Source organism: Loxodonta africana, chromosome 5 (genome assembly GCF_030014295.1).
Source record: "Loxodonta africana isolate mLoxAfr1 chromosome 5, mLoxAfr1.hap2, whole genome shotgun sequence".
Taxonomy (NCBI): domain Eukaryota; kingdom Metazoa; phylum Chordata; class Mammalia; order Proboscidea; family Elephantidae; genus Loxodonta; species Loxodonta africana.
The window spans coordinates 78865772-78878943 of record NC_087346.1 but is presented as its reverse complement, the minus strand read 5'-3'; the positions used below and the strand labels follow the sequence as shown (position 1 = coordinate 78878943).

At 36.3% G+C, this 13172-nt stretch overlaps 1 protein-coding gene across 3 annotated transcripts in view; it reads left to right on the top strand.

The window, feature by feature from the left end:
- Positions 1 to 13172, top strand: part of USO1 (USO1 vesicle transport factor) — a 119184-nt gene that overhangs the window by 53088 nt on the left and 52924 nt on the right. The window contains exons 2-3 of one of the 3 annotated variants that reach the window (XM_064285690.1): positions 149 to 237; positions 1500 to 1602. The exons of the other annotated variants lie outside the window; for them this stretch is intronic. Coding sequence (XP_064141760.1) covers positions 223 to 237; positions 1500 to 1602 — 118 coding nt within the window. The 5' untranslated portion in view covers positions 149 to 222. The remainder of the gene's footprint in view (positions 1 to 148; positions 238 to 1499; positions 1603 to 13172) is intronic. 3 annotated transcript variants of the gene reach the window in all.

Genomic DNA, 13172 nt, shown 5'->3' with positions numbered 1-13172 from the left:
TGAAATCCACATATTTATTTGGCAAATTATTCTTTTTCTTTCTTGCTTTAAACTGCTTGCATACTAAAAGTGAGGTAGTCTTTATTTACATAATTTATTGTCACTTGTGAAATGCTTGATGGAGGTCTGTATACATTTTGCTCTATAGATTGCAAAAACATATGCATTGAATAACATTTCACAGTGCTGTTGAAGAGTGCATACCTCATACTGGATTGGCTGATGCAGTGGGACATGGTGGGTTTTTCATTATTCTAGAAAGTCAGAAGAATAGACATATTAATGCCTTTTATAAATCTAATTGAGAACAAAATTAAATGACCTTTAGAAATTCTGCATGGACAAATCAAAGAAATGTAGATGCATATTGACTTTGCACTATTTTATAAAAATAAGAGCAGAAGTATATGTAGATATTAACTTCCCTGGATATTAAAGAATATCAGTATTAGAAATTTTTGAAACTGAGTTGCGTTGAATAGTCACAATTCCTTAGACTTAGTCTTTTCCTTAAATTTTTATTTCTCTGTGATATTTAGCTTACAACTCAACTTCATGAATTTCTCAGGGGTGAAAAATCTTTAGTGAACATGATTTGGTACCATGGAAAAAGAGGTATGAGGCACAGGACAACACTTAGATGCAGTACACCCAAGAACACATTTTAAAGAAAAAGATACTTTACCGTAGTTGTCTCTCAGATGAGAGAAAGTTAGATGCTACACAGTTTTTAGAACATGTTAAAGAAAAAGTTTTTTTCTTCCCTTTATTTCTTATTGATTGATTGATTGCTTAGTTGTTTCAGATGAGAAATTTAAGTTTTTTTCCAGTTAGCAGGGGATGTCGGAGATAATTTTTCTGTTTAAAAAAACATATAGCAGCAAAATTTTTATTAAGTGGTTTTCCTTTGTTGCAAATTTACCATGTAATCAAGGTTAGGCCCTAGTTTTTTTGTTTCTCTTTTTGTATTTAGGCTTTTTATTTTTAATTCAGCATTACAAAAAAATCTTTGGATGACAGGATAAAAGGATTTTTACATAAATAGTAGTAGAATCACTTTTTCTAGAGAAGATGAAAGTAGATCTTTAGGCTTTCTTCAAAATGTAGTTATCCTGAAAAAGCAGTTAAAATCTAGATGCTAAGAAACGTGTCCTTCAGTTCTATTATTAATACTTTTTTCTTTACTTCTCCATAAAAATGTAATTCTTGGCTCAAATGTTGAATCCCACTTTAGAGTTCTTTCCCTTAGGGATATTTTATTATAACCCTTTAATGATAAGCCTGTCTCATGACCCTGAAAGTATAGCATATACTATGTATCTTTTAGAATATCTCTGGTATTTTACTAAAATGAAGGAGTACCTTTTGCCATGAGATTATTTTGCTTATTTGATGTTTTTAAACTCTTATTTATTTTATTGTACATATACTACTACATAAGAAACTGTTTCCTTTATCACCCACTTTTTATTTATTTATTTTTTTGTCTACCTTTTCAGATGATGTTGAAGGTAAAAGATTGCATTTACATATGCATGATGCTTTTAGGCATAATTTCTGATAATATAAAAGGACACTGTCAAGTGATGTTTCTTCTGGCTGGTAAAAAATCTTCTGAGATTTGTTTCACTATATAAGAATTCCCTAATTTAAGAGGAATATTTGATAATCTTATATTGCTATTTATTATTTCTGTGGCTGCAAAATCTGTTTACTCTCCAGAACACAAAAAATATTTTAGTGCATCTTTTAATAAAATTAAAACTTTTTCTCTGGTAGGCACATCTCCCATTACTTTGTGGGTACTTCATGGAAAAAAATTTTAAGGCAGTTTATTTTAAAATAAAAATATTTCAATATGTATACATAATGTATGTATACATGTTTGCCTATATTCAGTAATAGCTGGAAAGTATTCCAGTTGAGAGAATGCTTATATGTTGATATTGTCCCTTTAAAATAATGCATGCACAGTAATGTTCTGGTTACTGACATTTTTACACTAATTCATAGAGCTCACCCATATTTTCTTTGGTGGTGTATTTCAAGTTCCATCTACTTTTATCATTGATACTTCTTTTCCTCATTATTAAAGAACGCATTTTATTTTTATTTTACCAACTTTCCTGAGATGCTTAACTTTTGTAAGATGAGGAAGGAAATACTCGTATCTAAAATGGATTTTAAATAGTACAGAACAAAGTAGCATATATCTAACAAAAGAAACTAATTTATTAAGGCATGTAGCATTACCTTTTGTGGTGTTTGAACCCTTTGTTTGAAATCAGAAAATATCAGAGCATTATGCCTTGGCTTTTGTGACAATAAGCTGTTTCCTTGTGGGGTAGTACAGGTCAGTAGTTCTTGGTTCTTTTATTGTTTGATTGTACTTATATAGAGCTTTAAAGTTTACCGAGTGTTTTGTATCCATTGTCTTGTTTAACTCTCATAGCAGCCTGTGAGGTAGGTGATATTATGCTGTCTTCTGAAGACGAAAAAATACAGGCCTAGAGGTTATGTAACTTGTATAGTATCATCTAGTAAGTAGAACAGAATTTTCAGGTTTTTTTTTTTTAATATTTCGTAGATTCTGATTGATTAAATTATGGCCAATTTTCTTTTTCTTCTAATCTTTCTGACTAGATTCTTAAATCATGCAGTATACATAACTAGTTTATAGGAGTTGCAGAATGATTAGAATAAATGTTAAAAAAAATTTTAGGCGTACCTATATAGTTGGATACAATGTGTAAAAAAGATGAGTTCATATCCCCTCAGCCTGAGTTAGATTTCTTGATATCCCCTCAGCCTGAGTTAGAACAACTATTATTACATTATCTCTTTTTGTAATGTAATTTTGTTCTTCATAGTATGAATTATGGACTTGAAATGGAGACAAGTTCTAAATGAGAAGGCCCAAAGTGTTCTGAATTGTAAACTCATTTTAAGAATAAGTGTATATTATATACAAGTTTAGTTAAAAGCCAGTCAGATAAACAGTTTCCAGAGGTATATAAGGACTTTTTAAAAAGCGGTCTTTCATTTTACATACCTGTCTTAGGTTTATTTTCACTATGGTAAGAAGGAGCCATTTAATTTTTATATTATTTTATTTCTTAATTTATCTAATGTAAAGGATCATTTACCTTTTTTTTTTTTTTTTTTTAGTTTTCGTCAGGAAATATTTATTGCATGTTACTAGTGATAATATTTTACAATAAAATTAAATTAAATGTATACACTTCTCACAGGCATAAAATGGTAATCAAAGCATTTATCAAACTTACACACTGAACCACACTACTGGTTTTCAGAATTTAGCCATCAATCATGATTCTAGACCAGGGCTACCTAAGTCCATGATTTCAAATGTAGATTCTCTCAGTAACTAGAACAAAATGTTCTTTATGTGTGACAGTTGTCTCCACATAAAACCCTTTTGAGGGCTCAGGTAGTTCAGTTGTCGAGACTTCCTTCTGCTCTGCTTCAGCATTGGGAGCTTTACTCTTTTTTCTGGCCTGAGAAAGACAAGGAGCCCAGCAGGGTTCAGGCGCCCACCACATAAAGTGCAAACACTCGCCAGTACTATACTGTGGCCTGTTTTGATGCATGGCAGCAGCCTGGGAAGACCTCTGTCCTCCTGGGTCCTTTACTTTTACACGTTAAATAAGTATCAAAACCATGAGCTTAAACTCTAGGGGTTTTAATAAAGTATACTGGGTAAGACAGGGTGGTTTACTTGTCTTGAACCTTTATTTATATGTAGACTAGATGTCATTTCCCATGGGTCTAGTTATGGTTTGCTATGTTTAGATATAATTACTGTAGTTGTTTATAGTAGTTTTAACTTAATATACTGCTATACCAAAATAGCTCTGTGTATCACCTTAATTACTTAGATAATTTGGGGGGGAGGATGCCATTAAAGTTCAGAAGTGTTGTCTTATGACTAACTGAAAGGAAGTAGAGTGTATCATTCTAATACTTTTATTAAAATTGCCAGTATTAAATCAGAGGGACCACTGATGCTTGGAACAGGGCAATATTTTACTAGTGCAGTTGAAAACATAGATCTTAATTATGTACTGATAAGCTATAGTATGGAAACCCTGGTGGTGTAGTGGTTAAGTGCTATGGCTGCTAACCAAAAGGTCAGCAGTTCGAATCTGCCAGGCGCTCCTTGGAAACTCTATGGGGCAGTTCTACTCTGTCCTATAGGGTCGCTATGAGTCGGAATCGACTCGATGGCAGTGGGTGGTAAGCTATAGTATTTTATCTATATCTATATTATAGTATATACCAAAACCAAACCCATTGCCATTGAGTTGATTCCAACTTAGGGCAACCCAATGTGTTACAGAGTAGAACTGGTTAAGCGCTTGGCTCCTAACTGAAAGGTCAGCAGTTCAAACTCACCAGCCACCCCGTGGGAAAAAGTCCTGACAATCTGCTCCCGTAAAGATTACAGCCTAGGAAACCCTATGGGGTAGACCCAACAGCACACAACAACAATCTTTATGGAAGCAGATCACCAGACTTTCTTCCATGGTGCCACTAGGTGGGTTCAAACTGCCAGCCTTTAGTAGCTGAGAGCAAATCACTTGTGCCACCCAGGGACTTTTTTACAGTATAGTTACAGAATAAATCAAAGGTATTAACTGTATTTCTTGCTGCATAATTAGCTTGTGCTCAGTGCTAACACAGAATTAAATTTTTTCTTGAGTTAGACCTGCATTCCTTTAAAGTTCAGCACAAAAGTTCTCTAGAGTGCTCTGTATTAAAGGGGGTTCATAGTTAGGCATTATGTACAATATTCTATCTGAAGCATCACATTTTACAATAGCATAGTAAGCACTGAGAAGCCTGCAAGTAAAGAAACCTGTTCAACTTCGTTTAATCCAAATATCTTTGTCTGGAGGCATTTGCTTTTGTTTGACACCTATTAACATGCCACTCTTTCCTGCATTTTGAGGAAACTAACTTAAATTCGATATAGCTTAGTTGTTTGCCTTTTCTCAACATAAAAAATATTTTGACATTTTCAAAAATATACAAATTTTCTATCAAGGCTGTATATATTTTCCCCCATTCTTTTTTAGTTTAGTTTACAAGCTTTATTGTTCTCTCACATGTTAATGACTTATTTCAAACTTTTTTCTATAGGTCACAAACTTTTGGTCCAAGGCGTTTACTGTCTTGTAGGCAAGATTGCTTGGCCAACTTAGTATTTTAAATAATTTGAATAAGTTACAAATTGGGATCTTTCACATCAATATATGGACTTTAAGCTTATCTTTTAGGAAAATCTGAAGATCTGACAGCACCTGGGCCTGCATTCCCATGTTGACAGCAATCAGCTAGAGCTGAGTAACTGCTGTTTGCTTCCCTTAGGGCATATATTCTCCAGCCTCCATAGTATCTTACACCCAGCGTGCTTCGCTCACTCACAACTTGTTCTTAGAGTTGAGTTTACATTCTCTACAATATTCACAGCACTCAGATAAAAGCCATGCCATGATAAATTTTTTTAAAGCATTATTTTGATAATTATATACTGAAGTCTTATCTCATTCAGCAAATATGAATATATGCAGATGGAATATAACCCTACAAAGCATCCACAATTAGATCAACACACATTGCTGTGATTTCAGTTTCTGCAGAGACAGTTCTAAGAGGGAGAGTGCAAGTTACTGGCCTTTTGAACATAGATTTCTTATGTATTTGGAGAGCTGTTCACTTAATGCACATGCTCTCTGTTGCCTCCTTTTTTTACAGTTTTCTTTATCTACTTTTTTGTCTATAGAATTTGACTAGATATTTCCTTCTCATGACACCTCTAACCTAGTCATGCATGGTTCATTAAGGTTCTGGGGTGGCTTAAAACAAGATAGGCTTGTTAGCACACCGAATTAGCTTTAATTGGGTGCATGGCGTTCACTGCACCATGGGAATCAGAGCACCTATTCGTAGCTGATTCCAAGGAGGGAGATTTTCAGAAGATCTTACCAGCTCTCAAATTCCCTTACCTTTTCCAGTTACTTCACAGTCTCCCCTTCCATCATCATGTTGACATGCAAATAAAGTATGAAGAATGTATGGTTCTTGGTATTTACCTGGTCCAACTTTTTCTCCTCCATTGATACATTTACCATTGAGCTTTGAAAATGACAATTTACCAAGCCAGATTTTACTCTCAGGGATGTGTGAATAATAAGGACACAGAATTTTATCAACTCCTAAAGGAACAGCAGGTAGCATCAAGCCTCTTCTACCTTAACTTGTTAATGCCCTAGATTTATTAATGATCATGATGATAGTTTTCAAGTGTAGTTGTTTGTTTTTTCTTCCCTTCATCCCCTCTCCTGTCTACCAGTTTTTCCTGAAGTGGAAATAGTGACTACTTCCTTAAACAGTTCTTCTGACCAAAACCAAATCCATTGCCATCGAGCTGATTCCAACTCATAGTGACCCCATAGGACAGAGTAGAACCACCCCAGAGGATTTCCAAGGAGCAGCTGGTGAAATCAAACTGCCAACTTCTTGTTAGCAGCCTGAGCTCTTAACCACTGTGCCACCAAGACTCCTGTCATGATAGTTTTTTAGTAGTAAAACATGCAGCAAGTTTATTTTTATATAGAATCAAAATAATCATAAACTGAACTACTTTTTTGGTAGATTGCATTCAACTTTTATGAGAAAGATAAATATAAGGTAAAGTATCAATATCAGTACTTGTTTACAAACAAGCGAGTTTCTGGAAATATCATGGAATATACTTTAAAATTTTTTTTTGCATCTTTTTTTTTTTTTTTAAGAGATTTTCTTAACCTCCCCCCAACTGTAAAACTATTAACTTGTTTTTTTTTTTTTTGCTTTTGGCCTTAGGGATTATTAATAATAAGGAAACTGAGGCCCAGTTTAACACAGTGACTGAATCTTTGCAAGTCCCGTTTGTGTTAAAGATGTTTGTTAACTATAAGCTAGCTCAGAGTTTGATATAAAAAAATCTAACTTGTTAGATCATTTCCTTGGTAACCTGATATCAGCTGATCTCAGTGAGGAAGGGAGAGGACAGGGCTTAGACAATCATGTTAAGATTTTTTTTGCATCTTAATGATGCATCATTACTGATAACCTGGTAAGAATCTGAAATTCTGAATCATCAAAGGAAGATCATTATGTTTCATATCATTTGAAAACTCGATAATACATATTTAGGACAGTGATTCTCAGCTGGAAGTGATTTGCCCCCTCATCCTCATCTAGAAGACATTTGGCAAGACCTGGAGACTTTTGGGGTTGTCACAGTTGAGGGAAAGTGGGAGAGTGCTACTGGCATCTAGTGGGTAGAGGCCAGAGATCCTGCATTGCACATGACAGCGTCCCACAACAAGAAGCTATGTGGACCAAAATGTCAGGAGTGAGTATCAAGATTGAGAAATCCTGGCTTAGGCATAATGAGGATGATGATGATGGTACTGTTTATTGAACTCTTACTTAGTATGCACTGTTAATGTTTCTATTATTTTGAGTTGAAATTGTATATTTTTAAAAGAAAATTTAGTTATTTTACTTATCTGTTTTCCTCATAGAAAAGTCTATGTGAAAGGTATTGTCTGCATTTTACAGATGAGGAACTGAAGCTAGATACAGTTGGGATACTTGCCCAAAGTAACTTGGCTACTAAGTAGTTGAGTATGAATTTAATTGACCTGAATCTAAAGCCTTTGTGAACTTTTTGCATTACACCGTACTGCCTCTCAGGAAAGTATCTGACTGCTCCATACCCTAGTCATTCTGTAGTTAAACAAAAATTACCTCTACCTGTGTTAGCGATGTTACTTCATTTCTTGATCATGTTAAGTTACTTCGCAGGTTACACTTGACCTGTTAGTATTGACAGTGGATCGCTCCTTTCTCCTTACGAACTTTTTGTTCGCTTGGCTCTCAGTCTCCAAGGTCTTCTGGTTTCTTCCTGTTTCACTGACTCCTTACTCCTTTTTTATCTTCTTTGCTGCCTTCCTTCTTACCTCCTCAATCTCTTAATAGTGGAATACCCCTGGACATAGATTTCTTTCCTTCTCTACTCTCTTCTTATATTCTCAGACTGTATTGTCATCCAGTCTTGTGACTTTAAATATTTATATGTTTATCAATCTCAAATGTCTATGTCCAAACCACACCTCTTCACTGAACTCCGTAGTTGTACGTTCAAATACTTGATGTGATGTCTCCACTTGGATTTCTTCTCCCCCAACAGCTTAATGTATCTGAATATTTCATTCCTTTTTACTGCTGAGTAGTATCCTCCTTCATTATAATACTTTACTTTATCTTCTTGAGCGGCCCTTTGAAAACTTCTGTCCAGCTCTTTTACTTCATAATTTCTTTTGTTCGCTTTAGCTGCTCCACTTTCAAGAGTAAGTTTCAGAGTCTCTTCTGGCATCCATTTTGGTCTTTTCTTTATTTCTTTTCTTTTTAATGCACTTTTGCTTTCTTCAAATGTAATGCCTTTGATGTAACCCCACAGCTCCTCTGGTCTTCAGTCATTAGTGTTCAGTGCATCAAATCTGTTCTTGAAATGGTCTCTAAGTTCAAATGGAATATATTCAAGGTCATACTTTGGCTGTTGTGGACTTGTTTTATTTCTTAAGCATCAACTTGCAGGTGAGCACCTGATAGTCTGTTCTGCAGTGGGCCACTGGCCTTGTTCTGATTGATGATACTGAGCTTCTCCATTGTCTCTCTCCACAGTTATAGTAGATTTGATTCCTGTGTATTCTACCTGGCAGGATCAACATTTATAGATGCCGTTTCTGTTGTTGAAAAAGGTATCTGCAATGAATAGGTCATTGGTCTTGCAAAATTCTGTCATGCAATTTCCAGCATTCTTTCTATCATCAAGGCCATATTTGTTAGAGAACCAAAAAGGAAGAACACACTGGGCATTTCTCAATCTGAAGGAACTGAAGAAAAAATTCAAGCCTCGAGTTTTAATACTGAAGGATCCTATGAGCAAAATACTGAATAACGCAGGAAGCCTCAAAAGAAGATGGAAGGAGTACATGGAGTCACTGTACCAAAAAGAATCGGTCAAGATTCAGCCATTTCAGGAGGTAGCGTATGATCAAGACCGATGGCATTGAAGAAAGAAGTCCAAGCTGCACTGAAGGCATTGGGGAAAAACAAGACTCCAGGAATTGGCAGAATACCAATTGAGATGTTTCCAAAAAATGGGTGCAGGACTGGCAGTGCTCACTTGTCTATGCCAAGAAATTTGGAAGACAGACACTTAGCCCACCAACTGGAAGAGATCCATATTTGTGCCCATTCCAAAGAAAGGTGATCCAACAGAATGTGGACATTATCAAACAGAATCGTTAATAATACACCAAAAAAATTGCTGAATATAATTCAAAAAACGTTGCAGCAGTACATGGACATGAAACTGCCAGAATTTGAAGCTGGATTCAGAAGATGGTGTAGAACAAGAGATAATATCAGATGAACCTTGGCTGAAAGAAAATACAGGAAGTATGTTTACCTGTGTTTTATTGACTATGCAAAGGCATTCAGCTGTGTGGATTGTAACAAATTATGGATAACATTGCTCATGAGAAATCTGTACATAGACCAAGAGGCAGTCATTTGAACAGAACATTTGTGGTTTAAAATCAGGAAAGGTGTGCGTCAGAGTTGTATTCTTTCCCCATACTTATTCAGTCTGTTTGCTGAACAAATAATCTGAGAAGCTAGACTATAGGAAGAACAACACTGCGTCAGGATTGGAGGAAGATTCATTAACAGCCTGCAACATGCAGATGACACAACCTTGCTTGCTGAAAGTGAAGAGGACTTGAAGATCAAAGATTACAGCCTTCAGTATTACACCTCAACATAAAGAAAGCAAGAATCCTCACAACTGGACCAATAAGCAGCATCACGTTAAACAGAGAAGAGGTTGAAGTTGTCAAGGATTTTATTTTACTCGGATCCACAATCAACTCCCACTGAAGCAGCAGCCAGGAAATCAGACAACATATTGCGTTGGACAGATCTGCTGCAAAACTACTTTAAAGTGTTAAAAAGCAAAGATGTCGCTTTGAAGACTATGATGCACCTGACTCAAGCCGTGGTGTTTTCAGTCGCCTTATATGTATGCGAAAGCTGGACAATGAATAAGGAAGACCAAAGAAGACTTGATGCATTTGAATTATGGTCTTGGTCAAGAATATTGAATATACCATGGACTGCAAGAAGAACGAGCAAATCTGTCTTGGAAGAAGTACAGCCAGAATGCTCCTTAGGGGTGAGGTTAGCAAGACTTTGTCTTACCTACTTTGGACATGTGATCAGAGAGACCAGTCCCTGGAGAAGGACATCATGCTTGGTAAAGTAGAGGCCTTTAATGAGATGGATTGACACAGAGTCTGCAACAGTGGGCCCAAACACAGCAATGATTGTGAGGATGTCGCAGGTTTAGGCATTGTTTCATTCTGTTGCACATAGGGTTCATTGTTTTGTTCTGTTGCACAGAATGACTAAGTGATTGTTATGGATTGAATTTGTGTCCCCCAAAGTATGTGTCAACTTGGTTAGGCCATGATTCCCAGTATTGTGTGGTTGTCCTCAGTTTTGTGATTCATGTGATTTTCCTATGTGTTGTAAACCCTAATCTCAGCCTGTGGTTAGTTAGGCAATATTGAGTTATGTTGAAGAGGATTAGGGTGGGATGTAACACCCTTACTCGGATCACATCCCTCATCCATTGTAAAAGGAGTTTTCCCGGGGTGTGGCCTGTATCACCTTTTATCTTACAAGAGATAAAAGGAAAAAGAAGTGAGCAGAGAGTTGGGGACCTCATACCACCAAGAATGCAATGCCCGGAACAGAGCATGTCCTTTGAACCTGAGGTTCCTGAGCAGAGAAGCTCCTGGACCAGGAGAAGATTGATGACAAGGACCTTCCTCCAGAGCCAACAGGGAGAGAAGGCTTTTCCCTGGAGCTGGTGCTCGGAATTCGGACTTCTAGACTACTAGACTGTGAGGGAATAAACTTAGGTTTGTTAAGGCCATCCATTTGTGGTGTTTCTTTTATAGCAGCACTAGATGACTAAGACAATGATGTAAACGACTGAACCAGAATAGGACTGGGTCAGTTCCAAGTCCCGCTTGGCTCAGCCTGTCTAAACAGAGAAGTGGACATGGCTGTTAAGGCAAAGTGAAAGCGTTTATTTAGATGGCCAAGTAAAGGAGTGTGCAGGGCTTCTAGTCTCCGCGGCGGCTCCCTGAAACTGAGTGGACACCAGCTTTTATGGGATCGTTACAGTAAGCAGAATCATGAAGTTATACATATTAACAATTCTTTGTGATTATTCATTGTGGGGCAGGGCTAGGAATTGGCAGGAAGCGACTGACAATCCCCTCGCTTCTGAAATGGGCACGGCTCTCACAGATGACGTAAGTCCAGTGACTTCTGTTCCTTGACGTGAGTTTTTTGGTTCCTTGGCATGAGTTTTCTGATCTGTCTGTGCATGTTTGGTTGTCTGGTGCTGGTTTTCCTGGGACTTGTTTGTGACCTTTATCTGCAGAATTTCCCTGAAGTTAAAACAATGTAAAGAGTAAGGAAGTGGTTAATCCTAGTCAAACAGTTCTGATCTGAAGCCTTGAAAAAGTCTGCCCCTATTGTGAGAGCAGGAATGTGGTTTAGCAGCCATCTCAGTGATACATAGGTAGTCCCTAACTCATGGTGGGGTTCCATTCGGATGATTCTGTCATAAGTCAATTCTGACATAAGTGAGAAACCTCATTTTTTTTTTTTTAGTGTTCATTCTAACTGCCTTTTATTGTATTTGATCTCTATCCATCTTTGGGAGTTGGAAACATTCATATAAACTTACAGATGTATTTTAACACTGTATGCAGTAAATGTTACTAACAATAAGATGTACAAAAAAAAAAAGTCGTAAGTGTGGTTTGTTGTAAATCAGGGACTACCTGTTTCCAGCGACCTACGTGATATCTTCATTTGGATTTCTGTAAGGTGTCGCACACTTAATATGTCCAAAAGTAAACTTTTGATTCTCTCTCTGCTCCCAACTTGCTTCTCCTACAGTGTTCCCCCATCTCAACAAGTAGCAACTCCAGTTCTGCCCTTTTAGTTTTTCATGCCAAAACATTGGAATGGTCACTTTTTTTTTTTCTTACACCCTTCCATACAATGTGTCAGCAAATCCTTTTCCCTCTGTTTTCATAAAAATTAGACCACTGTGGCCTAAGCCATCTCCAGCTCTTACCTTGATTATTGCCTCCTAAGCTGTCTTCCTATTTCCCTAGTTCTCCAACAGTCTATTGTCCACGAAACAGCCAGAGTAATTCTTTTAAAAACAAGTGTTTTTTGTTTAAAAAATGTAGTTTTAAGGTTCAAAAACAGTAAATTCTTTTAGTGATATAAGAGATCTTTAAGAGAAATATTTCATAGTTAAAATTCCTAAAAAATTTTAAACCAAAATTTTTTATTGAATATTTAAGTAAGTTTCTGAAGGATAAATCCAGCATATTTGCATGTATAATCAATATTGGAAAACATCTCTTTTCTAGTTTTGGTTTCTTTTTCTCTTTCCCCTGCAGATAATTAGATGGGATTAAGTCACCATGAGTTGGAATTGACTCAGTGGCAACTGGTTCCTGGTTATCAGTATCACTTGTTGGATTGTTTTGCTTTTCCTGTCATCTGCTGGGGTTTTTTGTTGTTTCTATACTCGTGTTTTATAAACAGCTGTTTAAGGGGTAATGAGTAGGTTTGATGTTGACTGCTGGCTCTGTAAGTTTATTACCACTGCCTGGAGCATTATGTGGATGAAGATTCTCTGACACTTAGCAGATGCTGTGCAGTGGGGTTGGGTTTTTGTTGTTTTTTTTTTTTTTCTTCCAGTTTTTGTGTGGGTAGTATATTTGCTACCACTAAATTACTGTTTATGGTATTGGTAGGTTTTAAATGATAATTTGCTTATGGCAGTTGTTGCTTCAATTTTTAGTGATCCTTTAAGTTATTTTGACAACGTACATTTAAAGAACAAATAGTTCAAAGATTTAGCATTAAGGGCAAATATAAAACATTTTAAAGAAATGTAAAATTCTGATTTTAAAATTTAAATGAGACCAAATGAT